This window comes from Acanthochromis polyacanthus, chromosome 10 (genome assembly GCF_021347895.1).
Source record: "Acanthochromis polyacanthus isolate Apoly-LR-REF ecotype Palm Island chromosome 10, KAUST_Apoly_ChrSc, whole genome shotgun sequence".
NCBI lineage: Eukaryota > Metazoa > Chordata > Actinopteri > Pomacentridae > Acanthochromis > Acanthochromis polyacanthus.
The window spans coordinates 28360469-28387427 of NC_067122.1; the positions used below are offsets into that span (position 1 = coordinate 28360469).

Genomic DNA, 26959 nt, shown 5'->3' on the forward strand with positions numbered 1-26959 from the left:
ACTCGACGGCATGACAACAGCCAGCTCTCTCTGAGTTTGTCCATCCAGCCAAGCAGCCGAATATCATGGACGGTTGCCCACCAAACCTTGGCTGCAGGGGCCGATTATCTGACCTGCATGCTGATGGGAAAGCTTTCTTTAGTGGTGAGCAGAGTGGAGACACAACTGGCTGTGAGATCTGTTCCATCCAACTAAGTGCCTTCAAGTGCCCACACTATTTGGTGCTGTATATTTACAGTCATATCCCTGCAATGAAGCCATTCTTCTCACACAACAGCATGACATTTTGGGAAAATACACTTTTTTTCGTCTTCCTCTTATGCCATGACACCCCTCCAAGATATAGGCCATTGACACTAGGACTAGAGAATCTGGTCTTGGGTTTTTTCCTTTTACCCTCCTGTTATCTTTGGGGTCAATTTGACCAATGCTTCATGTCTCTAAATAAATGACTGACGTATTTAATGACTTTTCCTAATTCAGGGATTACAACAAGGTAAACATAAAATTAATGTAATGATTTGTTTTCAATATCCTGTGCAAATATTGTAGGTATCAGTGTTCTTTGGGGTCAATTTGACTCCAGGCTTTTAGCTATAAAACATATAGGAAATATTATCATTTTACACAGTTTTGTTTTGGTTGTTTTGGATGATATTGAAGTCACTTTAACATGCAGTTTTATAATCTTCAAAAAGCTTTAGTGCCCTAAACCTCTTGAAATTGTGTTCATTTTTCCTCCGGTCAGATTGACCCAGATCTTAATACATGTTACTATTCTTGATGACAGAAATAGTTTTTCCATTCTAAATGTTACAGATAACAAAAATATGTACTTGAGATAATATAAAGCCATTTAAACACCAAAAAGATATCTCTTTCCAATTTTGAATCAGTCAGTGAGATTTTATTGTGATCTGCAAATTTCTTCATAGTCGTACCAGGTATTCTGGATGTATGAGGGGACTGGGTGGGGGGTTGATTTGTTGAAAGGGCTATTTACGTAGTTGTGACAGCCCCAACAAACAGACATGAAGTACCTGACACATCAAGTTGCGGAACAATTTGAATTACAAAAATTTTATAGAGGCTTAGATTACTGGAGTCAAACTGACCCCAAGGACAAAAGATTTTAGTAAATTTGAAGGTAATAGGAGGGTTAAGTTTTGTTCAGGTGCACCCAAGAATCTTGATGTCCTGGTGTTCTATGACCAATCTCTTCTTCTTTTTCCTTGAGAGGTCCACATCAGGGCTTGTCTGGTGGCATTTGTCACTGGTTTTCATAACAGATGTCCAATCCAGTAGCGTCTTCGTCTTCTGGTTTCTTCTTCCACTGGTAATTGTTGTGTTTTCAACCATAAGACATCGTTTTTGATCTTATCTGGCTAGTGTATCTTCAGGATCTTTCTTTGCTGATGAAGTTGTTGATGAAGGTCTGTATTTTACTGATCACATTTTTGTCACTGTTCAAGTCTTAGAACCATAAAGGAGGACTGATTTATGTTACAATTGAAAGTCCTTACTTTAGCTTGTTTTCCTAGATGTTTTTGAGCTGCAGAAAGGCTATTCTCGTCTTGCCTATATACACTTTTTACTTCATTATAATGGTATCATAACACCCTCCTTCCTTACTGGAATGGGCATTAAGTTCCTCCTAAGTTTCTTCACATGTAGTTCACGCTGTAACCATGGAAAGCTTGGACAGGAGCTACTGGTTCGCTGTGTCTCATTGTTGACATGTGCTAATTGTGTGAAGCCAATTGAATGCATTTGCCCTCCAATGGCTGAGTGACTCAGCTTCAAAAACGTGGATATGGTCAACAAGTTGAGTGGTGTTTGTCTTGTAGACACCGGGACTGTGCGCTCCAGTTAACACTGGTGTCACTAGGAAATGTTAGAGTGAACAGTTACTGATAAGGCAGACAACAGTGAGAGTGATGTCCTGATCTGGAACATGAGCATCGCTGAGACCTCAGTTTGGTAAAAAATATCACAAGTTTACGTGAACATGACAGAGTTACCTGCCTGGACAATGCCGCAGGGTGAAAATAGAAGGAAAAGCCACAGAGAATATATAGGTAACAAGTGCTTCTGGTTACATCTGAGCTATTAATATATGAAAAGAAAATGTATCTCATATGTCTTGGATCTGACAGAACATGAAGACTTGAACCAACTTCAACTTCTATCTTCATGTAGCTCAGTGGAAAAATGTAAAGAGAAAATCTAAATGTAGGTTATAAATTTGTTTAGAAGGCCAGCATTAGCTGGGGATTAGATGACGAGTTCAGTACAATGGCCCAAAGCCTCTTCATATTACAGTTCAAGACGAGTCTAGAGACTGAAGCCTGGAGACATTACCTGTGTTTAGTTTGACTTAATTCTCTTTTTATTAGGTAGGAGGATTAAGGATTATCTGTGAAAACTACTCTTGAGGACAATCACTTCAGGCTCTACTAAAAGTGATTTCCTGTCTATATCTGGGTCAGTGTACCGTATAGTAGTACTGAAAGAAAGAAAGAAAGAAAGAATTTTTCATGCTTTAAGAAACCACACTGGAACTGCTGAGTGGAATAAATTTATTCTCAGAGAAATACAGAGTATTTTGAATGCTATCACATATCTGCTTCAGCACTTTCGCCAACAAATTCCTCTAAAAATTATCTGTCATGTTGAAGTATCTTGTGGCCTGAATTTATTCCAAGTCCCTCAGGATGCTTTGACTTCCAAATATGTATTCCAAACTGATAAGGATTACAGTAAAACTGATCCTAATGGGGATTTTACAGGTTTACAACCCTAAGAAATGACTAACAAGTATTTCTACTACACATGTGGCAGTGATAAAACAGATATCAGCAGTAAAAAAAAAAACAACAACACTAGTTTGGTCATGAAGCCAGGATTTTCTTCATAACGTGAACATTGCAGAATCTGCTCTACGTGACATTATCACAGCGGAACTATTTTATTTTAAAGATCATCGGACAATAGAGCTTTTCTTAGTTCCTCATGCATGAACGCAGCCGTAGAGGACGTGCAGGGTCAGTAAGTCACAAATCACTTCTGCTAAGTTTAACTAAGTACTTTTATTGTTTTGTTTCTGGCTACTGTCCTGCAACAGATGACTGCTCAGCTCAGTGGTGTTCAAAATACTACAGAAGATAAAACAACACAATTCGCAAAAAGACATTGTGAAACTGGGGATGAGTTGCCAAAACTATGGATATGTCTGAGGAGTTTGATAAACTAAGAGGGGTCAGCGTGGGTGTGCAGACAAATTATGTATACATCCAGCTTTAAATCCTACGGGACCCATCTGTGTGTGTACTGGGCAGCTTCTCAAAATAGCTTTGCGCTCTGTTTAACAGTGCCACAATCACTTAAGCAAACTGGAGATATTTTTGTGCTCAGAGCCAGAAAGTACAATACTGTATCCTGAATATTACATACAGCCGATCACCTTTTTACTGTATGCTGACCTACTGTCCTGCTGATATCTTCAATTTGCACAAAAGATTCCAGTTTTGCTAATGTAGTGAGTAAATTAAGAAGGAAACAGTCTAAATGTTGGCCAGACTACAGCATGTTACATCTCAAAACTAAGTCTCTTCTTGTCTCATTTACTGATTTATGGCAGTAAAATGTCTGTGCAGAAGCTGAAATTGTTGTTTAAACTAGACAAACCCTTTATATGTGTCATTTTATACAAAACAGCAGTACAAAATAATAACAAAGATATAACAAAAAGCAACCCTAAACTAAATGCAATCAGTGAAAGAAACAAAGCAGCATCACGGTATGAACAAAAACATCAGCTACCTGTTCTCATTTGACATTTTCAAATAGGTGAAATAATGACAGGGAGCTTGTATTTAAAGGGAACTTTTCACAGCTGGAAGGAGGAAGAAACACGAAAGCTTCCTTTGATACAAAGGGGGCAATAAACAGTGAGAGATCAGAGCTTCTTCATGCATCTTTGGGAGAATCAAAGATAAAGCATTTAAAAGTAAACTGATGAAACTGAAATCTCATTTCATAGTCTGTCAAACGTGTAATGTGTGTAAAAAAGAGAGATCATGTATAATCCTGTAGAGTCTGGTATTTACAATACTGATGGGACTGAAGTGTATTCAGTGTTATTGGAAGTATACACAATAATTCCTTCCACAGTATTCACTGGTGTGAGAAGAACAGAGAACAGTTCATGACCAGCTTAACTGTTTTCTTGTCAAAATAATTTACAGTGAATATTCTCTCTGTCTCTCCTGTCCGGGTGATTTTAATACTGATATTGGAACATCTGTGTAGCCAATGGAGACATTTCATAGCAAGAAAATCACTGGAGGAATTAATAAAATGAACAATGGCTCATTTTTGAAAAAGAATGCAAAAGAATCTGTTGTGAAAAATGTTGCAGGAAATGTTCACACAACATAAATGACGACATTAATTTACAATACCTGTGCAAACTAAAGATCTTTTCCATGAAACTGTTGGCACCAGTGTATTGGCACAGGATCTGTCCATGCAAAGTAAATAATTGGGTCTGCACGACATCCTAATTATAAACACAGACTGTACAAAAAAGATGGATGTATCCACTGGTGCTACCCGTTGGTTTGTGGACTTCTGCCATCTGCATTTTGGTGTTTTGAAATGGGATACAAGTGGTGAAGTGTTAGTCTTGCATAGCGAGAACATTCAGCAGAGCAAATCTTCGACATAACTTGAAATTTTCATTGTGGTGAATTGCCAGCCAGAAGATTGTCGTTTCCCACAGTGAAGGGGATATAGAAAACTGTAACACATTGATCGCAGAAGGAGAGGAGAATAAAACAGAAAGCTTTCAGTTGGACTGATGTTGCTGCTGGACAATGTGTTTTTCTACACAGTACAGGTGGCAGAAAGGGACAAATGTGGGATTAAACTGTCACCTCATGTACCTTACTCACCTACCTGTACTGTCTGATTTCTGTCACCCAAACTGAAATCCTACTAGTGTGGTCGCCATTTTCAGACTAATGATGAGACCATGCATGCTGTTGAGGAGATAAAGTTTATCTGATATGATATGATATGATATGATATGATATGATATGATATGATATGATATGATATGATATGATACTATATAGTGGATCTTGCATGTTCTCCCTATGCATGTGTGGGTTTTTTCCAAGTTCTCTGGCTTCCTCCCACAGTCCAAAAACATGCTGAGGTTCACTCTTCATTCTAAACTGTCCGTAGGTGTGAATGTGATTGTTTGTCTTTACGTGTAGCCCTGTGATAGACTGGTGACCTATCCAGGATGAGCCCTGCCCTGATATAGACGCTAAAGATGCGACCTTCTTCCATTAGGAGACAGCGAAGCCTCAACATCGGTGGACCAAATGCATTGAAGTTAAAAGAGGCTATGTGTAAAAAATAATACAAAAAAATCTTTCTACTGTGACTTTTCTGGTGAGGATGAATATGCACGATACAGCTTAATGTACATGAAGCAAAATTATGTGTAAATGAGGTGTGAGAGCACATAAACCTGACATTTTCTGCATTTTTGGCCATATTATGCTTTGTTTTTAACAAGTTGATTGATTGAATAAACAAGATATACACAAACACCTCATCTTCCATATTGTAAACCTGTCATTGACTTTATATTAGATGTATGTGTGTATCATTAAGCAGCACAAATATCAAAATACCTGATAGGCAAAACCACTAGATGTGCAGATATGACATGTTAAAAGAGTTTGGATCAGTACATGTCAGCCTGAAATTTCCTCTAACATTTTATTCAGGCTGCGGGCAGGCAATCGGCGGGCTTTAGGACCCTGCGGTGCGGGCTGGGTGAGGGCAGCCTCAGCAGTGTGATGGTGGTTTACCTGCGAGCTGCTGACCGACAACCTGAAACACGGAATCTGACCTGCTGCCCGCTATAACACGTCCACCGTGCACATGTTGGACTGCTGGTAGCTGCACAGGAAGCTCAGCTGCTGATGGAGCACATCCGACTACCGAAGGTAACCGAGGATCTGCCTGCAGGGATCAGATGCATTTCCGCACTCTGCCTGCACTGACACTTCTGCAGAAAACAGACGTGCACACACACACACACACACACACAGTTACACACTCTGGAGTGAGATAACGAAGCAAACGTGCAGGCTTGATTTGAAAGGGCGCGTGCTGCCACGTCGACAGTGAGGATTTTGCAATGTGTGTGTGTGTGTGTGTGTGTTTGAGTGTCAGATGAACATGTGTACAGCTGTGTCAGAGCTGCGGATGATCTCTTCCTCTTCCTCCTCCTGTAGGTGGAGAACGTCCGGCTGCTGGACAGAGTCTCCCCCAGGAGGAGCAGAGTGGGAACCCTGTACCTGACAGCAACACACAGCATCTTTGTGGAGAACGAGGCCGGAGTGCGCAATGAAACTTGGGTAAGCATCAGCTCACTGCACAGGAAAGGCTCAGGAGGGATGATGTCAACCTCCACACTGGGATGAGGCACAGAAACACGATGCGCTCAATACAGAGCAAAACATCACCAGCATAGATTTGTGTTGCTTTGTGTTGTATGATGTGTTTACAGTGTGCGTCTGCGTAGACTAATTCATCCAGGTCATGGTCGTCATAAGTGCTAAAGACAACTAGACTTCCCTTTTTGGTTCTTAGAAGACATTTCTCTTCCTTGTCAAGAAGCTTGCTCATTTCTAACTTGATGGGAGTGCACTTATGGCACCGTTTACCAGGTACTTATAATGCAGTCTTGCGATCCCTCCACAGACAGTTTCACCACACCTTGAGTCAGCCCTCTGCAGGCTGTTTCACAACTGTTTACACACTGGAGTCTTCGCTAGTTAAGCGTGGGTGAGAACAAATGCCAGAAACTCCCCACCAGTCGCCTAAAACCTAGAAAACCTCGTGTATGAGAGCTGAAACAAGAACCAAAAACAGAAGTCCACTGACGCTCCGAGGATTGATTGCGATGTAAACCTACCTAAAATGGTCAACCTGTCTTTCTTGTAACGTCATCAGGTGCTTCACAGTTTGGTGTTCAGTGTGGAGAAACAGGCTGCCTCTCCTTCAGGATGTCCTCTGATCATCCACTGTAAGAACTTCCAGATTCTTCACTTCGTCATTCCTCGAGAGCGGGAATGCCACGATGTTCACCTGTCACTGCAGCGGCTCTCCCAGCCAGGTGGGTTTCTTCAACGTTGGTGTACAGATTGTCAGTGGCTTTTTTTCCACCTATATCAGAATCACTGTTGAATTTTGTGCAATATTAAACATCCATTCACCACAATCTGCAGAAATGGAAAATGTTTTACTCCCAGATGTTGGTGCATGATGTCCTCAAAACCCACAAAATTCAGGCTCTAGTTTTCATCTTCTCTCATTTCACCAGTGTTGGAGGAAGAAATTAGATCCTTTACTACCTTTACAAAAGCCTACTTTGGTTAAAGAACATGAGTAATAGCAGCAAAAGGTAGTAGCTATTTTGCTTTATATTCAGTTGTATATACAGGGATAGCATGTAAATCTGAGCACTTTTTGCATGATTAATGTGAGAGAAAAGTTTGCATGAACAAACCTATTTTTACTTTTTTGAGATATTGGTTCATTTGAATATTCATTAAAATAGATACATGGGAAGTTTAGAGAAGAAAGAATCTGTTCACATCTCATATCTAAAATGTGCTTTTTATAAGACACCAAAAGTTTGGAAACCACTGGTTTAATTTGTAATATTATTTTGTAATTTAAACACTCATTTTATCACTCTGCCAAGGAGGTGGAGCCTCGACAGACTTATGTGATGATCGGCATTAGTTTGTCTGTCTGTCTGTCTGTTAGCAACATTACTCAAAAATGGATTAACTGATTTGGATGAAATTTTCAGGGAAGGTCAGAAATGACACAAGGAACAATTGATTAGATTTTGACAGTGATGCAGCTTATAGCCTGGATTCTCAATTTTTTGTTTTTTGTTACAGATTTCAGTCGTCAGAAATGATACAACTGAGCAGCCTTGGCAGAGTACTGCGCTCTCTGAATGCTTTTCTAGTTATCCACTATGTCAGATTTTCATCTCTAAAGTACCTGAAGCTATCAGACTAATTCAGTGTCATTGTTCCTCTCTAAAATATAGTGAGGTGGAAGTATGAAGTAGCACAAAATGGAAATACTGACAGTAAAGTACAATAACCTACAAAAGGCTTGAATACCTGTACTTAGTTACTTTCCACATTGGCTTTTGCAACTCCTTGATTCCTCCAACTGACAGAGAGGTTTGAGGTTTTGTTCGACAGGCTTAATTTATAAGCCGGTGTGGTGTGTTGCAGAGAGTTATGAGGAGCTGTACTGCTTCTCCTACAAACCAAACGTTGATGAGGTGGAGAGACGACAGGAATGGGACTTCTTGGACCTCAAGACTGATTACAGCCGAATGGGACTCCCGAACTCTCTGTGGAAACTCTCCCCCGTCAACCGACACTATAAGGTCAGTGAGCTGACTTCAGTCAGACTGTTTTATCCTTATTTGGACATAGTGGCTGCTTACAGTTTAGTTGTTCCCGTTTTTACAGGTAAGCGACACTTACCCTGCTGACCTGTTTGTACCTGAGTCTGCCACACCTCCAGTCATCGTGGGAAGCTCCAAGTTCAGAAGCAGAGGCAGATTTCCTGCCCTGTCGTACTACTCCAAAGAAAATCATGTGAGTTGACTGTATACCTTTTGGATATTTTCCTATATCAGTGTATATTAATTCAAGGGCCATGAAACATCAGTGGTGTCCTAAACTTATCCAATCCCCCTAACTCTGGTTCTCTACAGGAATGGTCTGAAGATAGTGAAAGGAAAATATTTTGCAGAAAAAACATGCAGATAAGAGTTTATGTATAATACATAAAGTCACTTGTGCTTGTTTAACTTGGCCAGTTTTTGTAGCAGGAATGACTCATGAGACTGGTTGGTTGGTTGGTGCTGACCTCCCTTTTCTTCAAGCAGCCAGAAGTTTGTGTTTCATAACAAATACAAGCAAGAAACTGAGTTTTTGGAATTCACAAACTCCCAAAAGTAAACATCACTGTATATCACTGCAGATGTATTATGGGTATATACAGGTCCTTCTCAAAAAATTAGCATATTGTGATAAAGTTCAGTATTTTCTGTAATGTACTGATAAACATTAGACTTTCATATATGTTAGATTCATTACACACAACTGAAGTAGTTCAAGCCTTTTATTGTTTTAATATTGATGATATTGGCCAAAAAGTAAAGAAAAACCAAAAATCCCTTTCTCAAAAAATTAGCATATTATGAAAAGGTACTCTAAACGAGCTATTAACCTAATCATCTGAATCAACGAGTTAACTCTAAACACCTGCAAAAGATTCCTGAGGCCTTTAAAAACTCCCAGCCTGGTTCATTACTCAAAACCGCAATCATGGGTAAGACTGCCGACCTGACTGCTGTCCAGAAGGCCATCATTGACACCCTCAAGCAAGAGGGTAAGACACAGAAAGAAATTTCTGAGCGAATAGGCTGTTCCCAGAGTACTGTATCAAGGCACCTCAGTGGGAAGTCTGTGGGAAGGAAAAAGTGTGGCAGAAAACGCTGCACAACTACAAGAGGTGACCGGACCCTGAGGAAGATTGTGGAGAAGGGCCGATTCCAGACCTTGGGGGACCTGCGGAAGCAGTGGACTGAGTCTGGAGTAGAAACATCCAGAGCCACTGTGCACAGGCGTGTGCAGGAAATGGGCTACAGGTGCCGCATTCCCCAGGTCGAGCCACTTTTGAACCAGAAACAGCGGCAGAAGCGCCTGACCTGGGCTACAGAGAAGCAGCACTGGACTGTTGCTCAGTGGTCCAAAGTACTTTTTTCGGATGAAAGCAAATTTTGCATGTCATTCGGAAATCAAGGTGCCAGAGTCTGGAGGAAGACTGGGGAGAAGGAAATGCCAAAATGCCTGAAGTCCAGTGTCAAGTACCCACAATCAGTGATGGTCTGGGGTGCCATGTCAGCTGCTGGTGGTGGTCCACTGTGTTTTATCAAGGGCAGGGTCAATGCAGCTGGCTATCAGGAGATTTTGGAGCACTTCATGCTTGCATCTGCTGAAAAGCTTTATGGAGATGAAGATTTCATTTTTCAGCACGACCTGGCACCTGCTCACAGTGCCAAAACCACTGATAAATGGTTTACTGACCATGGTATTGCTATGCTCAATTGGCGTGCCAACTCTCCTGACCTGAACCCCATAGAGAATCTGTGGGATATTGTGAAGAGGAAGTTGAGAGTCACCAGACCCACCACTGTGGATGAGCTTAAGGCCGCTATCGAAGCATCCTGGGCCTCCATAACACCTCAGCAGTGCCACAGGCTGATTGCCTCCATGCCATGCCGCATTGAAGCAGTCATTTCTGCAAAAGAATTCCTGACCAAGTATTGAGTGAATAAGTGAACATAATTATTTGAAGGTTGACTTTTTTTGTATTAAAAACACTTTTCTTTTATTGGTCGCATTGAATATGCTAATTTTTTGAGATAGGGATTTTTGGTTTTTCTTTACTTTTTGGCCAATATCATCAACATTAAAACAATAAAAGGCTTGAACTACTTCAGTTGTGTGTAATGAATCTAACATATATGAAAGTCTAATGTTTATCAGTACATTACAGAAAATACTGAACTTTATCACAATATGCTAATTTTTTGAGAAGGGCCTGTAACTGTTTTTCAGTTCTACCTCCCTATTGTACTGATGGAGGCAAATCCATGGTGATCCAATGGTACAGACGTCTGAGGTCTATCCCTGCTTTCCAAGGCTACATCCACATTGATACATTTTCTTTTTAAATGAAAACATTTGTCATCCATACAGACATTTTAGTACAGTTTTAGAAATAATCTGAATACCAACTCGCCGATGAACTTGAAGCAGGTGTTTGGTTGCTTAGTTGTAGAAAAAACTAGTGAGGAAGAGCAGTAGTGTTGAAAATTAGGACGAGAGATTTTCTTAAATGCTAGCAAGACAAAAAAGTCAACAAGGCTTATAATTTGTAATCCATGTTGAATCAACTGCTGGTGGCCAGGGCTTTGTCTTTGTGTTCTCTTGCAAACTGTTTTGGGTGTGTCGAATAAAGGAATAGATATAGAACATATAGTAACAGTTGAAATGCAGCAAAAAAAAATAAAATAGCATCCAGAGGTCGTACTTTCTGCTTGTCCAGATTATAAATTGATTCTTGCAGTGTTTCAAATTAAACAGGTTCAGCAGTTTTTCTGAAACTATAAACCATTTAGAGCCTTAGTAACACCGGCAAAGACATCCAACGTGGTTTTTGGTTTATTTTCTTTATATTGCATTCAGATCTGACTTTGCACTTGTCATGCAGAGCTTTGTGGTGCTGATTTAAATGGACAAGCAAAGGTTACCTCATGTGGAGGCAACAATAGCTGCAGACATGGAACCTGTTTTTGGTCGACGTCGTTCTTTTTGTAGCCGAAATATCACAAACAGCTGATGTGGTGTTTCTTTGTGCAATAAAAGCTTAGTTTTTAGTGTTTCCCTGCTGTTCATTAAGCATTTCGCTGTGCACACGTGGAGTCTGGATGTCAACAAACTGAGTCATATGAATATAGGAATTATAATAATATGAATAAAAACTCAGTTTATCCAAGATCAATTCAATCTGATTGAATTATTTTTTACCAGATAAGCTTCTGTTGTAGATTAGTGATGGAAAATGAAAGCCTTGCAACTTAATTTTTCTGTAATAAGCAGCAAAAGCAGCTGCAACATAATGTGCACAACACAATGTTGATGCTGAAACAACATATCGTGCAGCTTCAGCGTAACTAAAAAATGCAGAGGGTATAGCATTTTAAAAGCAAAAGACCTAAACCTAGTTTGAATATAGTGTCTGTCTGAAATCAAGCATAATGCTCTCAATAAATGTGCTCTCTAAACGTGATTAACTTGTTATATGAGGCGACTGTATCTAGTCAGCTGAGATATACCTATGATAATGTAGGTAAAGGGCTTCTTCTAATATTGTACCTCTGCTATTATACAGCTGGTAAAGCAGGACTTTATCGTTTAATTAAAGCATTATTCAGCACTACTCCTTAGAACTTGACTATAATTATTCATGTTTGTGAAAGCCACATATCTGAATCTAGAATAATAGTGAACATTCATAATGGCTCCTATTAATCCTTAATTCGACAGTTGGGAATGTTTTATGTGTGCGAGGTCAGCTTCCCAGGGTTAAGGTCCTGCTTGTGGAGCTCAGTTCATACAAAGAGCTTCGTTCTGGTTCTTGTGCCAGAAGAAAGAGTCACACAGTGATCTTTGACTCTTTCCCTTGTGGCTCCTAAACAGAGATATGAGAAACTGTGTGGCTGATTAGTTCAAACTGAACATTCAGGGGAATTTTAAAAAGCACTGTGAATTTGTATTCACCCTGATTCTCACATATTGGGTTTTTATTTCTTCCAAATGTTATGCAAAAGTGAATATTGACATGCAATGTGAAGCCTGAATGCCTCTCGCCTCCTCCCAGGCTGCCATCTGCCGCAGCAGCCAGCCGCTGTCAGGTTTCAGCGCTCGCTGCCTGGAGGACGAACAGATGCTGGAGGCCATCTTGAGGTCCAATCCCCGCAGCGACTTCATGTATGTGGTGGACACCAGGCCTAAGGTGAGCCCTTTGTGTCTGAGGAAAAAAATATAGGACTTACATTACTACACTGTATGTTCAGGTGGGCTTTATTTTCCATGTTGCGTTTTGCCAGCTGCATGTCCTCTCAGTAAAGGCTGTGAAAACATCCAGGCTGTGTTCTAGCTGCTCCATGATCAATATCAACAGGCATTTCTGTACAACTATGATTTTATATTATTTTGCTCTTAAAGCAGTGTCAAAATTCCCCTCTCTATTTCCCTGCTTCTTCTAACATTAATCATATATGAGTCACTCCAGAATTGGAGGACATTTGGGCTTCGAAATTTTTGAAATTAGACCTTCTCTTTTACCATTTTCTGCTCCATATTCATCAATAATAGATAATAAATTATCAAAGGCTTGATTCACTCAACTTGCACATCACTGGTACCATTTTATTCCATGTTTTATTTGTTGTTTGTAGCCTTACTCTAATCACAGTAACAGGGATGCTAATCCATGCTAATGTTAGCTTTTTCTCAGCAGTAGAAGCTAGATATTTAGCTAGCTGTTACTGCTGCCTAAGAGGACAAACTGACTGATGGAAAAAAGTAAAGGAAATTGTAAAAAAAAAACTAGTCTTTTCCTGATAATATGAGGTAGAGTGAGACATTCAATCAAGGCTGACATTGTTATGAAAAATAGAATAGAGGACAAAGCTTTGCTCTACCCATTCTTTAGGAAAGCTGATGACGTTAATTCCAGCTGTTTATGTGATTCACTGTTTTCTTCTTCTTCCATCTATAAAGGTTTTGCTAACAGTGTTGTTGTGGGACACGTTACATGCATAATAATTATTATTTAAAATATTATTTACATTTTAAAATATGTTCCCACAATTACAAGAGAAGACAATGAAAAAATATTACCAAAAAAGGAGATATTCAGGGGGGAACTCCAGACTTATTTGGTATTTTTAAAAATATTTTCAAACATTTTTGTCTCCTGGCTTTTTTAGATTTGGTCTCAAGACAAGAACATTTACACAGCAACTGGATATTTTAGTATTTTGCACATGGATTATTTGAAATTTGATGGGTGGGATGTGAAAAACTAAATTTGACGTGCCCCTGAATGTTTGTAATTTTTATTGTTGTTTTATCTGATTGCTCTGTTTTTATTACATGATTGTTTTGTTTTTATCCATTTTATATCTTAAATGTAGCACTTTGAGATTTTGCCTAAATAAAAAGTGCATTAAAAATAAAATGTATTATCATTAAAAATGTCCTTCAATTCTGGAATGACCCATATCCCTCCGCTCTGACTCTAGTTGTACCTTTACAGTTGTCTAGTATGTACCAGGATCCTCCAGCTTTCTGTGTGGCTGTTAAACTGATCAGACATAAACAGAATTGAATTGAACTGACATTATCTGTCTTTCCAGCTGAATGCGATCGCAAACCGGGCTGCAGGAAAAGGCTACGAAAATGAAGACAACTACTCCAACATAAAATTCCAGTTCCTCGGCATCGAAAACATCCACGTTATGAGGAACAGCCAGCAAAAAATGCTAGAAGGTAATTATCATGTCCTGTGGAGATGCTTTCTGACACTGAATTAAGATTTATTTCCTGTAAATACAGTTTGGAGGCCACAGCAAAGCATCCATCACTGTCAGAAAGGTTTTAACCACATCAGGGTTTGTGAAGCAGAAACCGACATTTTCAGTCACCAGTCTGTTTGAAGCAGCTGCTTCCTCACGTTGCTGAAACAGAGCGGGAGCTCGTGCTCCCCCTGTGGTTTTTCATATGCAGTCAAGCAAACTGAACTGTGCTGTAATCAGGCCTCAATGAGCCCACAGGAGAATTTCTGGGTATTGTACAGGGGTGCTCCTAGGAAGACTTTGAATCCATCTGGATTTTATTTCCGAGCTATTTTGGTTTCCCGGAGTGGACAATCCCGGACATTATCCCCCAAAGAGAGGCAGAGGGCGTGAGAATGATGTGATTTCAAGTCTGAAAAGTTAGAGCTGTTCTTAGTTGTGATAACTCTTTGCCCCCTGGCAGCACAAGGGAAGTCTTTAAAAGCCGGAGACAGCGCCTGCTCCTCAGTGTGCCCATCATTCTTCACCGAATTGCAGACTTGAATAAGACTTAGAAGACCTCCTGCCTGGCAGCATGAACTCAAACATTTCCTAAGTGTTGTAAAAGCAAAGGCAGAATGAACCCGTTCACCTGCTGCTCTGCTATCAGAGACTTCTTACAGGTCAGCAGGTTGATATGATGCTGGCACAAAAAACACACTTCATGGGTGCCTTAATGAGTGAGCAGATGTTTTCTGCTTCCTAAAAGTGAATTATGAGTGTTAATGTGATAAATTACGGTCAGGAGATGTAATGTCAACCGTGCAGAAATGAGTTCATGTCACTGTGCTCCTGAGTGAACTCGCAAATATTTATGTTGAACTCTGTATTGGAAAAATAAATTCTAGAGTCATTTTCGCAACATAAACAGTACAGTAATGTTACAGAAATGGATGTATGATGGAAAGTCAGTAGGATTCATCATCGAGGGGCTGTGAATGTCTTTTGAACCTCTTGATTCGCTGTTGAGATATTTCAGTCCACCCTGAAGTTCTTAACCTGGTGACCAGCAGACAGACCTCATCCATCCATGAGCTGCTGCTGGACTGAAGCCTAAATGAATGAAATCTGGCCCATATTTTGTCACACCACGCAGAAAGACGTATATATTTGTCAGAGATGCTTAGTATTGTGAGAGTGAGGTTTAATAAAGTGCAGCAATCAGGTATGCTCCATGCTTCCTGCCAGTCAGACAGCTGTGTTGTGCTTACAGTGTGCGAGCTGCGTTCCCCCTCCATGTCCGACTTCCTGGAGGGTCTGGAGAGCTCAGGATGGCTGAAGCACATCAAAGCTGTGTTGGATGCAGGCATCTTCATCGCCAAGGTCAGTCTGGAGGCTAATCCCCACTGTCTGCCTCAGCAGTGCACTCAATATTAGCTTAGGTGTGTGTAACTTTGTGTTGTATCCTGTGTGTTTGTAGATGTGGTACAGATATTGTCTGTCTGTGTCGGGACAACATCTCACACAGTAGTCCTGCAATAAACGTTGAAGTCTTCAGGCCCGTAGATATAAAAAGGGTGGGTAAAATATTAGAAATACCTGTAAGAAGAGCTCAGTACACTTCAACAGCACCAACTGCATCATCTAAAATGGCCATACAAATGAATCAACACTGTCAGAGGTTATGAACTTAAGGGAATAAATCTGCTACTTATCTGTTGTTTCATGTAAATAAAGGTTTGGTGTGCAAATGTTTAAAACCACTGGATGTTGTTAGAGCGCTGTCATTAAAGAGGCCACACTTCCCCACTTTCCTGACTGATATTTACAACCAGAAACACTGTGGACACAAAAGCCGAACAAAAATAATAATAACAATGGATTAGATTGATATAGCGCTTTTCTAGTCAGTCAAAGTGCTTCCCAATGGATCCATTATTCATTCACTCACACATTCTCACTCTGGTGGTAGTAAGCTACATTTGTAGCCACAGCTGCCCTGGGGCAGACTGACGGAAGCGTGGCTGCCAATCTGCGCCTTCGGCCCCTCCAACCACCACCAACATTCACACACCAGTGTGAGAGCAGCATTGGAGGCATGGAGGGTCAGTCAAGGCTGACATTGTTATGTCAAGGACACAACAGCACATGAATAGCCGCCCTAGCTGGCCTACAACCACTGAATACACTGAATGTCATCAACTTTAGTGATGTTATTTTCTCTTCACAAATCTGTCTTTTTCGTCACTGAAGTCTGTTCCATTTCATATGTGTCTGTTTCCACAATCCATTGGACCGAAGCTGACAAGTCTGCCTGTGGTTGGACCAAACTGGGCTAGTTTGTGGAAAAAGACACACAAACACCAGAGTGGAACAGACACAAACATAGAAGGAGCCTCAAAATAGCAATAGAAACTCTCACACTGAGGGAATGAGGAAAATTACTTTAATATATGAGTATAATATCGAATACTTTAATTATCTTGTGGGTGTCCTGCGTCCAGATCCTGGTTGAGCAGGCGGCCAATGAATTGAATTTAGAATTCCACCACTGTGGTTTGGATTAGCTCTAACCCATATCATGTTTTACTGCTTGTCGGTTCCCCTCTGTCCTCTCACTGTTTCCTGTCTCTTCTCAACTCGGTCCTGAATAAAATAAAGGCAGATACCCAAAAAAATAGTCCTTAAAGACAAAAGAAGTATGTTTTTTGAGCACTGGCTAAACACCGTTTAGTTTGTTTTTTTTAATAATTATGTTAATCAACAATTCAAAAGTGATGGCTGATTTTGATTATTTAATTTTCAATAAATTTTTATTTATTGTTACTTTTGTGAGTTTCAAGTGATTTCAGTGAGAATTGTGGGTTTTTTCTTCTTTAACTGAGGGGTACCAACAATTTTGTCCACGTGTGTAGAACAGAGAAGCTTAGATTACAACACACACACACACATCAGTGGAGACACAGTTTGACTATATTCTCTGCAAAGGATACTGTAACTCCACTACACAGCAGATGTTTGTTTTCTCCCTATTTAATTTTCAAAATCTTGCATGTTGGACCTTTTAAAACTCATTGCAATCCTTGCTCTCTGGTTCCAAAATATAATATTTGAGGTAGGACAGCTAAGGCTATGAGCACAGGACATGTGGCAACCAGGGGGCGAAATCCATCCATCCATCCATTCTCTATACACCGCTTTATCCTCACTAGGGTCGCGGGGGGTGCTGGAGTCTATCCCAGCTGACTCGGGTGAAGGCAGGGGACACCCTGGACAGGTCACCAGTCTGTGGCAGGGCTACATATACAGACAGACAATCACACTCACATTCACACCTACGGGCAATTTAGAGTTATCAATTAACCTCAGCATATTTTTGGACTGTGGGAGGAAACCGGAGTGCCCGGAGAAAACCCACACATGCACAGGGAGAACATGCAAACTCCATGCAGAAAGATCCCAGGCCCAGGCTGGGATTTGAACCGGTATCTTCTCGCTGCAAGGTGAAAGTGCTAACCACTAATCCACTGTGCAGCCCGGGCAAAATACATTTTCTTCTTAAAGGTGTTATTTACCAGAGAGTTTTTAATTAAGACATTTATGCAGAAACACAATTGGATATAATCCAGGGGTCGACTGAATGTCGACTTTTCCAATCATCAGGTCTGATATTCAGCATTTCACTGATTATTGATGTAATTTGTTTTTTACAGATTCACAATAAAATATTCTGGAGTCTCAAACAACGTCCCGCCCACAACACTTTCTGATTGGTTAAATTTCAAAGTAACAGCCAATCAGCACTGATTGACAAGTTAGTGAAGCAAATGTAGAAAATACAAACATGTCAACAGCGCTTGTATTTTTCAAAGCAATTTAACTGCATTTTTACTGAATTAGAATAAGAACATGTATTGCCATGATAAAGTAGTGCAAAACAGCAATTTAGCACCATATTATAAGTTTCTTCTGAGAAAATGTGGTGTATAACAAAAACAAGAGGTCTTCATCTTATGTCAGAGTTCAGTTCCTAGGGTGTGCTTAAAGTCGATTATCGCCGTAAGTCAGAACTCCAGTAAAATGTAAAATAAGCCATTATGTTGATCAGTTCTTCGGAACAGTTGTGAATACCAACGACTTTCATGTATGTATGAATCATTTTCTAAGAAGATAACAGGATATTGTAACGAACTGATATTGTTGTTGATGTTGAGGTTTCAATGTTTATTGTTCAGTTCCAGATTTACCTCATGTCAGTGAATGTGCCATGTTTAGTTAGATCACCTCTGATTGGCTCAGGGTAAGGAGTAGTGTGTCTGAGAGAGAGCTGGGAACGGCGGCTAATTCTGGAGCTGCTAATCATAGTAGCCTGTGAAGGTTCAATAAACGACCAGAGAACCAGAAAAAATTCACTCATTCATCACAGAGGTTCGCTACAATATGTCGCACTGTTTTTACAACTTGACGGACGTTCATCTGTGTTCCTAGCATTTTATTTTATCTAATTTCACTTCCATAAGATGGAATTTCCTTTTCTTTGAAGCATTGCCATTAGAAGAGCCTGATTTATGCTTGGGAGTCATAATGAAAAAGTTAATGAATGTAGCACAATCCAAGGTGCCGTACAACCGCAAAATGTAAACAAAGCTGTCTTATAGTGCCGCATGACGACATAGTCGTCCGCTCCGCTCATCAGCTAGTTCCACATAACCAGTTCAGACGTAACAACAAAACGCCGTAGGTTGAGGACGTCATAAACCAAGAACCCTCTGTAGCCTATAAAGACCTTGAAAGAGTATAAAAAGAAATACTCTACCAGTATGTCAAAAGCATTCTCAAAGTTAACAACAGACATTCGTATCAGCGCTGGCATAACAATATCCTTCAGCTTGTAATATAATCACATTAAAAATATAGAATTAATCTATTTTCCTAAACTTCAGCAGCACATACATCAGGCCTGTGTCCAGCGCAGTGACACAAATGGTACAAAAGTGAAATTCACCGTACCTTCAAAATGATGTTTTGTGTTTTGTTGTGTCTGCAGGCTGTTGCAGAGGAGGGCGTCAGCGTCCTGGTTCACTGTTCGGACGGTTGGGACCGGACTGCTCAGGTGTGTTCAGTGGCCAGTGTGCTGCTGGATCCCTACTACAGGACCCTCCGAGGAATCATGGTAACTACAGGAGCATTTGCTTTTTAATTTAACAGGATTACATCTCAGAAATAGAACACAACCCTCTACTGGTAGTGTATCCAGTTATGTGGTGGTTGATAGTTGTCCATCCTGGGCTCCTGCTGTTTGTTTCTCTGATCACACAGATTTGGACAGGATAACTTTAGATACACCAAGAAAAACCAATAAAATAGAGCAGCCTGTTTTTGTGGAATTGCCCCTGAAGTCAGAGGAGAGTGACCCCACACAGAGGGTGAAGAGGTTCAGTCATTTTGCAGGGATTGATTGTGTACTACTTCTGAACCTTTAATCATGACTACAAATCATTCTTCTTTTTGTCCTCTATTTAGAGTCTCATTGAGAAAGACTGGATTTCATTTGGACACAAGTTCTCTCACAGGTTTACCTCAGAAACATTACTTTCTTTCCCCCTCTGACATGCATGCAGTGTTTAATGATTTTGTATCCGCAGATGCAACCACTTGGACGGAGACCCTAAAGAGGTGTCGCCCGTTATCGATCAATTCCTGGAGTGTGTGTGGCAGCTGATGGAACAGTTTCCTTGTGCCTTTGAGTTCAGCGAGAGGCTCCTCATCGCCATTCACAGCCACATCTACTCCTGCCAGTATGGCAACTTCATTGGCAACAACCAGCGGGAGAGGATAGAGCTGGGGTGAGATTTAAACCTGCGGCCACCAGCACTTTCTTTTGCTTTTCCTTCACACAGACATCTGGTCTGAGAGACGACCGACTGCTAACGAGGAGTGGCCGCTAGCCGTATATTACAACAGTGACCCTGTGCAAATGCAGACAACTCAGTCCTGAAACAAAAAACACTCATTGATTTATTTCTCTGTCCAAAACAAACAAAACACTGTCTTTTTCTTTGACCCTGGTTTTTATTAGATTAACTTCCATTTGACATCCGTGCAGGGTGCGTGAGAGGACTCACTCTTTGTGGAGTTATCTGTGGAGCAACCGTGCAGACTACATCAACCCTTTGTACAGACCGGACCACAGCCAGACACAAGGCCTCCTCCGACCATCTACTGCCCCCTACAGCTTCAAGTAGGTTATTACAAACAGAGATAGACAGATACTTGAGGGAAATTCAAGTGTTCAGCAGCTTACATACAACAACATAAATGACAAAAAGACAGGACAGGCATATTAGTGACATTAACATTAAAGGTTAGTATATACTCTGAAAAACTTGCTGTACAATACAATTAAAAACACTTCTGAATTTCTAATCTATAGAAATACTAAATTACAATTCAATATACAATATTTACACATTTCAAGGCACAGTGATTTAAAGTGATTTAAATGTAATTTAGGAGTGACACACAGCATAACATGAGTTTGCCTATCAAGCACGATCATACACAGAGGTTATTCATAGTCCTTTACAGGCTGATTAAAAAATACAATTAATCATAAACAGTACACGCAAGTTGGATACATGCAGACAGATTTATAGGATAATTAAAAGTGACTGACTAAAACATGGCCTGTAGAAGATCCCAGAATCACGTCCCGGCCTTCCTGGATTCTTTCTACATGGAGTTTGCATGTTCTTCCTGTGCATGCGTGGGTTTTTCTAAAGGTACTCCGGCTTCCTCCCACAGTCCAAAAATATGTTGAGGTTAACTGGAGACTCTAAATTGTCCGTAGGTGTGAATGTGAGTGTGATTGTTTGTCTGTATATGTAGCCCTGCGATAGACTGGTGACCTGTCCAGGTGTCCTCTGCCTTCACTTTAAGTCAGCTGAGATAGACTCCAGCCCCAAGCGACCCTAATGAGGATAAAGCGGTGTATAAATAATGGATGGATGGATGACTAAAACAGCTAAAAAAGACAGGAGATGTGAAAAATAAAGGCATTTAACAGATAAGTAGACATTTAAATAGCAAAAACTAAACATGATTAAGTGATTAAAAGTACAGACAAGTTTACCTGAAAAGAGTGGAAAAAAAACAACTACAGTTGGGGTAAAACGTTTTCCAACAGGAGCTGTACTCGCATTTTGTAGCGTAATTACTAAAACCTCAAAGAAGCTACTTTTTTATCGTAAATTTAATTAGTTATATTTTGCATAGTATATTTTTCTAAATTCATATATTTTATCTTTATCTGTTGTCATCGTTTTATCCCACGAAGGAGATGCACTCAAACCTTCATTGTACATACGTCCTATGACAACAAAGGCACTTGATTTGATTTGATAGTTATATAAGATGTATTTATAGACATTGCAAATCTTGTATTAATTCATGAAAATACATTTAGTTTTCAACGTTGCATGAACATTTCTATGTATTATTCTTGTTGTCTCATCTGAAACACTGCAGCACAAAACCATCTGTTTGGCAACATGGCTGAAAATGTCCTCAACTGTAATCTAACTGCACATTAGTAAAAACAGACCCTGGACAGCGAGACACATAATGCCATTGTCCTTTTCCTTTTTCTGGTTTAAGCTGGACTTCACTGACAGACTAGTCCCTGTAGACCTCAGAGAACTTTGAGAGTACTTATCCAGTATATTTTGGTCCTTGGTCAATCACTAATATTTTCATTTTCACTTAAACGTGTTAAAAACGCAGCTCTGAGGTCAGTTGTACACTGGAAAAAATGCCCCTCTCAAAACAAGGGAAAAAAACTTATTTGAAGGAATTTTTACTTTGAAATAAGTGAAAATATCTGCCAATAGAACAAGTGGAAAATGACTTGGTAAGATTTCTTGAAATAAGATATGATATTTAGAATATCGAGATCTTAAAATTAGCTGGAAAACTTATTTTAAGCTCTATTTCACCAGGATTGTCAAGCTTAGGTGTCTTAACCCTCCTGTTGTCCTCATTTACAGCACCAAAAAATAGTATTTCCTTGTCTAAAAAAAAAACAAATTCAGCAAAATATTCTCCAAATTTAAAAAAAAAAACTGCATAATCTTCAGGATGAAAATTCCTTAAAATTTTCCCTTAAAAGTTTTTCTTTTAAAAAAAAAAATCCCCAAATTTGGCGAGAAATAAAAATTTGAAAAATAAAAAAATATCAAAATTGTAAATATTTTCAAAAAATGAATACAAATCTTCCAAAAAATCCTAAAAATATCTAAAGTGATTTCATATATATCAATAAAACTTCTAATATTTTGTTTAAGAAAATTCTTTTAAAAAAACAACCAAAATCCAGCGAATTTCGCAACACAATTTCGCTGGATTTTGGTTGATTTCTTTCCTACGGAAGAGTATTAGGGCCACCCGTGAGAAAAAAAATGAGAGGGGGTAGAATTTTTTTTTTTCAGCATGAATTTTGAGAAAAAAGTCGAAATGTCGAGAATAAAGTCAAAATATAATGTCGAGAATAAAGTTGAAATATAATGTCGAGAATAAAGTTGAAATGTCGAGAATAAAGTTGAAATGTCGAGAATAAAGTGGAAATATAATGTCGAGAATAAAGTTGAAATAGGATGTCGAGAATAAAGTCGAAATGTCGAGAAAAAAATCAACATACAATGTCGAGAATAAAGTTGAATTAGGATGTCGAGAATAAAGTCAACCTTTTGGAGGTCTGCAGCCAGCTGCTCTCGCCTTTTGAGACTAACAACCAGCGCACTGCTTCTACAAAATGCCGTTCAGTCAGTTAGATGAACTAGTGAAATTATACTTCAGACTCGGCTTTAGTGATAAAGAAATACTTTCTCTTTTAGCCCACAGACATACTGTGGTGATAGAAGTGTTAGAACTTTGAAGAGACTTTTCCGAAAACTGCGACTGTTCCGAAGGATAAACCACACACGGTTGGAAGAGGTGGCCTCATTCGTGCAAGCTGAAATAGCGGGTAATGGACAAATGCAAGGCTACCGATGGCTGCATCTGCGCGCAGTTCAGAGGGGATATGTTGTATCACAAGATACAATAAGACAGCTAATCAAGTTCTTTGATCCTGAAGGTGTGGAGCTCAGGCGGGCGTGCCGTTTGATAGATAGATAGATAGATAGATAGATACTTTATTAATCTCCAAAGAGAAATTCACAAAATGTTACAACTGGGTTTCAAACCCGCACCACCCGCACCAGAAGTAACAGCTCAATGCACTGAGCTATGAGAGACACAGGCACTGTTGCAACAAAGGCCCCAACGTGCTGTGGAACATGGACTCGTATGATAAATTGAAGCCATATGGAATTGCCATTAATGGCTGTATTGACGGTTTTAGTCGCTATGTCGTATGGATGGAGGCATACAGAACAAACAATGACCCCAAAGTGATAGCCAATTACTTCATCACATCAATTTCTTCAAAGTTCTAACACTTATCACTACAGTATGTCTGTGGGCTAAAAGAGAAAGTATTTCTTTATTACTAAAGCCGAGTCTGAAGTATAATTTCACTAGTTCATCTAACTGACTGAACGGCATTTTGTAGAAGCAGTGCGCTGGTTGTTAGTCTCAAAAGGCGAGAGCAGTTGGCTGCAGACCTCCAAAAGGTTGACTTTATTCTCGACATCCTAATTCAACTTTATTCTCAACATTATATTTCGACTTTATTCTCGACATTGTATGTTGATTTTTTTCTCGACATTTCGACTTTATTCTCGACATCCTATTTCAACTTTATTCTCGACATTATATTTCCACTTTATTCTCAACATCCTATTTCAACTTTATTCTCGACATTATATTTCCACTTTATTCTCAACATTTCAACTTTATTCTCGACATTTCAACTTTATTCTCGACATTATATTTCAACTTTATTCTCGACATTATATTTTGACTTTATTCTCGACATTTCGACTTTTTTCTCAAAATTCATGCTGAAAAAAAAAATTCTACCCCCTCTCATTTTTTTTCTCACGGGTGGCCCTAATACTCTTCCGTACTTTCCTGAATGTTCTTAAAGAAACATTTTTTTTAATCTTTCTTTTTTTCTACCAAAGAAATGTTCAGAAATTTCCCAAAAATGTTGAAAATGTGGACATCAGAAGTTTCACTGTGAAATTTTTTTTTCCACATTTTCAGGATTACACGAGGGTTAAAACAAGATAATTTCAAGATTGTTTGATTTAACAAAATATTTAAGATGTATTGTCTTACAATACATTCACTTGTTAAGTGAATTTATCTTAAATCAAGTGGGATGAGACATTTTGACTAAAAATAAGACAAATAGACTTGATAAGATTTCTAGTTTTTGCAGTGTAGGGACTGTATGGGGAATATGTGAAGTTTTATTTCACTGATTCATTTTTCTATCTCTGTAGATTTTGGAGAGGGCTGTACAATCGCTTCGACCGTGGGATGCATCCTCGACAGTCTGTGGAGGATTACCTGAGAGCCATCCAAGAGGAGACGCAGCAGCTGGAGGAGCAGCTGGCTTCACACAAACAGGTACGACTGAGCTATCGAGACACGCTGCAGGTCAGGAGACAAAAACAGAAAATCTACCACACAGTTAGTTATTTGTGGCTGTAGAAGATGACTATAATGCTCATGTCTTCAATCATAAACAGAAAATTACCCAGCTGGAGCAGGAGCAGGGCTGGAGTGTCACGTGGAAAGCAGCCCCCTGTGATAAGAGTCCGACAGTGAGGGCTCTGGGTAATGACCTCGGTCTGGCCAACACTCCTCAGGACTACACCGACGGTTTCATCACCAACAGCCCAAAAGCAGCGGATGACAGCCTGATCCTCCAGCCACAGGACTCGAGCCAAACGTCCGAGCCCAGCTTCTCCAACGGCAGCGACCAGGAGTCTGGGATCGCAGACCTGAGCTGCCGGTCGCCCCTCAGCGAGGACAGCACCAGGGACCCGGACTCGGACGAGGCGGCCTACTCTGCTGCATGAACGATCGTAGCATTCGGAGGAATGTGCAGCACTGAGCGACACTGAACAAGCACTACCTTTACACTAATCGGGTAACCTGACTGTTGAATCATTTCTGTGAAAGTCGTATTTGGTTACACTCTTGCACTTTTCTTTGCATGTGGTGTGGTGGACTCTCTATTTGTTGCCACATACATTCTAATTTATGGTAGTTTACTGTAGCTGCTTACATTTTACGGTGAGACAAAGTTAAGATACTCAAGAGATTTGAACTTTTTAACCAAAATTCTCTTTTGAGGCCCAACAGAAACTAGTTTATCAGAATAAAGAGCAAAGGAAGAACAATTTTGAACAATTTAACGCAGATCTAATGATAAGCCATTTAGGGGTGTGCCTGCTTTGAGTTATGGTCTTCCACAGTTTATTTATTAGATGTCTGGCTTTACAATGTAACTCCTTAAAGACAAAGCAGTCAAAGTGTAGCTATAAACACTATTACAGCAGGTGTAATCCCAACTAGTAGCATTTGTTAGCTCTAGAAAACATCTGGTTTGTAGCACTTTGGCATCTGAGTTTTTATATTCTTCCTTGTAGGTGCATTAATCCTGAAAAGTGCAAAGTTAATTAATAAATGGTGGTAATAAGAGCAGAACCAAATACGTTAAACAAATGCACAATATAAAACAACTAGTAGATTAAATATTGGAGGAGAAAAGTCATCATTAAAGACATGACATGTGCAGAGTACAGGCAGTTTACACATGTGGTAGTTGGCGTTCATTATGGTAGCCCTGGATTCAAGATTTCAGCCTAAAAGAGCAGCAATGAAACGGTTTTACCCAGAATTCAGCTCAAATGCCAATGTAGCAACGTTTCAACACTAAAAGACACATTTATGACTGAACTAGACTCACTCAGCACAAAACAGCGACCTCAGCTGGGCTTTGGAGTCATTACACTACAATATTTGACACCTTGTGGTTAACATGTGGATATTTCAACTTATTGTATTTCAACAAGATATCATGGAATGTAACTGAAAGGAGTGAGAAACAAGTGTTGAAATTTAACTGGAAACAATATGCAATATTTCACCTCCAGAAACCAAAATCTTACCAAAGGGAATTAACTGTCAGCCGGTATAAGGAGTGTAAATGGTGGGACTACTGAACCAGCAGACTGAAGCGTGTCAGCACACAGATAAAGTGATGCTTAAGGCAGCAGATTTCCAACTGACTCTCCTCTACAGGTAGCATTAAAGCGGCCAACTTTAATAGTGTAGTACACATCACTGGAGGTGCACTCCTGCAAACGAACAATGCAAAGATTATCGAGCAAAGCGTGATATGATATTTTTGTACTATGACCTATTTTTTTTTTTGTCTTCTGTAATCTCGCTTGAAATGCTTGTTTTTATTTGTGTCAAAGGGTTTAAAAATGTTGGTCATACTGAATTCTGACCTTTATAATGCCAGGTCCATTTGTTTAGCTGGAATAAGAGCCAAAATTGTTAAACTGATCAAAATGCAAAGTTATGTAAACTGTGTTTTCTTGTGAAAAAATAAATATGTTATTGTCTGCCACACTGTTCTGATGATTTTTGAAGATTTCCTGCAGACTTTTGGGCACGGATGGGCATACTTACACTACTGTTCAAAAGTTTGGGGTCTCCCAGACAATTTCATGTTTTCCATGA

At 39.7% G+C, this 26959-nt stretch overlaps 1 protein-coding gene across 1 annotated transcript; it reads left to right on the plus strand.

The window, feature by feature from the left end:
- Window positions 1–5834: 5834 nt before the first annotated feature.
- Window positions 5835–26846, plus strand: mtmr7a (myotubularin related protein 7a). Its single transcript, XM_022212935.2, has 14 exons — window positions 5835–6026; window positions 6318–6440; window positions 7039–7201; window positions 8346–8503; window positions 8589–8717; window positions 12574–12708; window positions 14117–14249; window positions 15528–15637; window positions 19302–19427; window positions 19778–19827; window positions 19900–20100; window positions 20361–20495; window positions 24703–24829; window positions 24952–26846. Exons 1-14 carry the CDS (start codon window positions 6003–6005, stop codon window positions 25282–25284), a joined length of 1947 nt encoding a protein of 648 aa, XP_022068627.1. The 5' UTR covers window positions 5835–6002; the 3' UTR covers window positions 25285–26846.
- The last annotated feature ends 113 nt before the right edge of the window (window positions 26847–26959 follow it).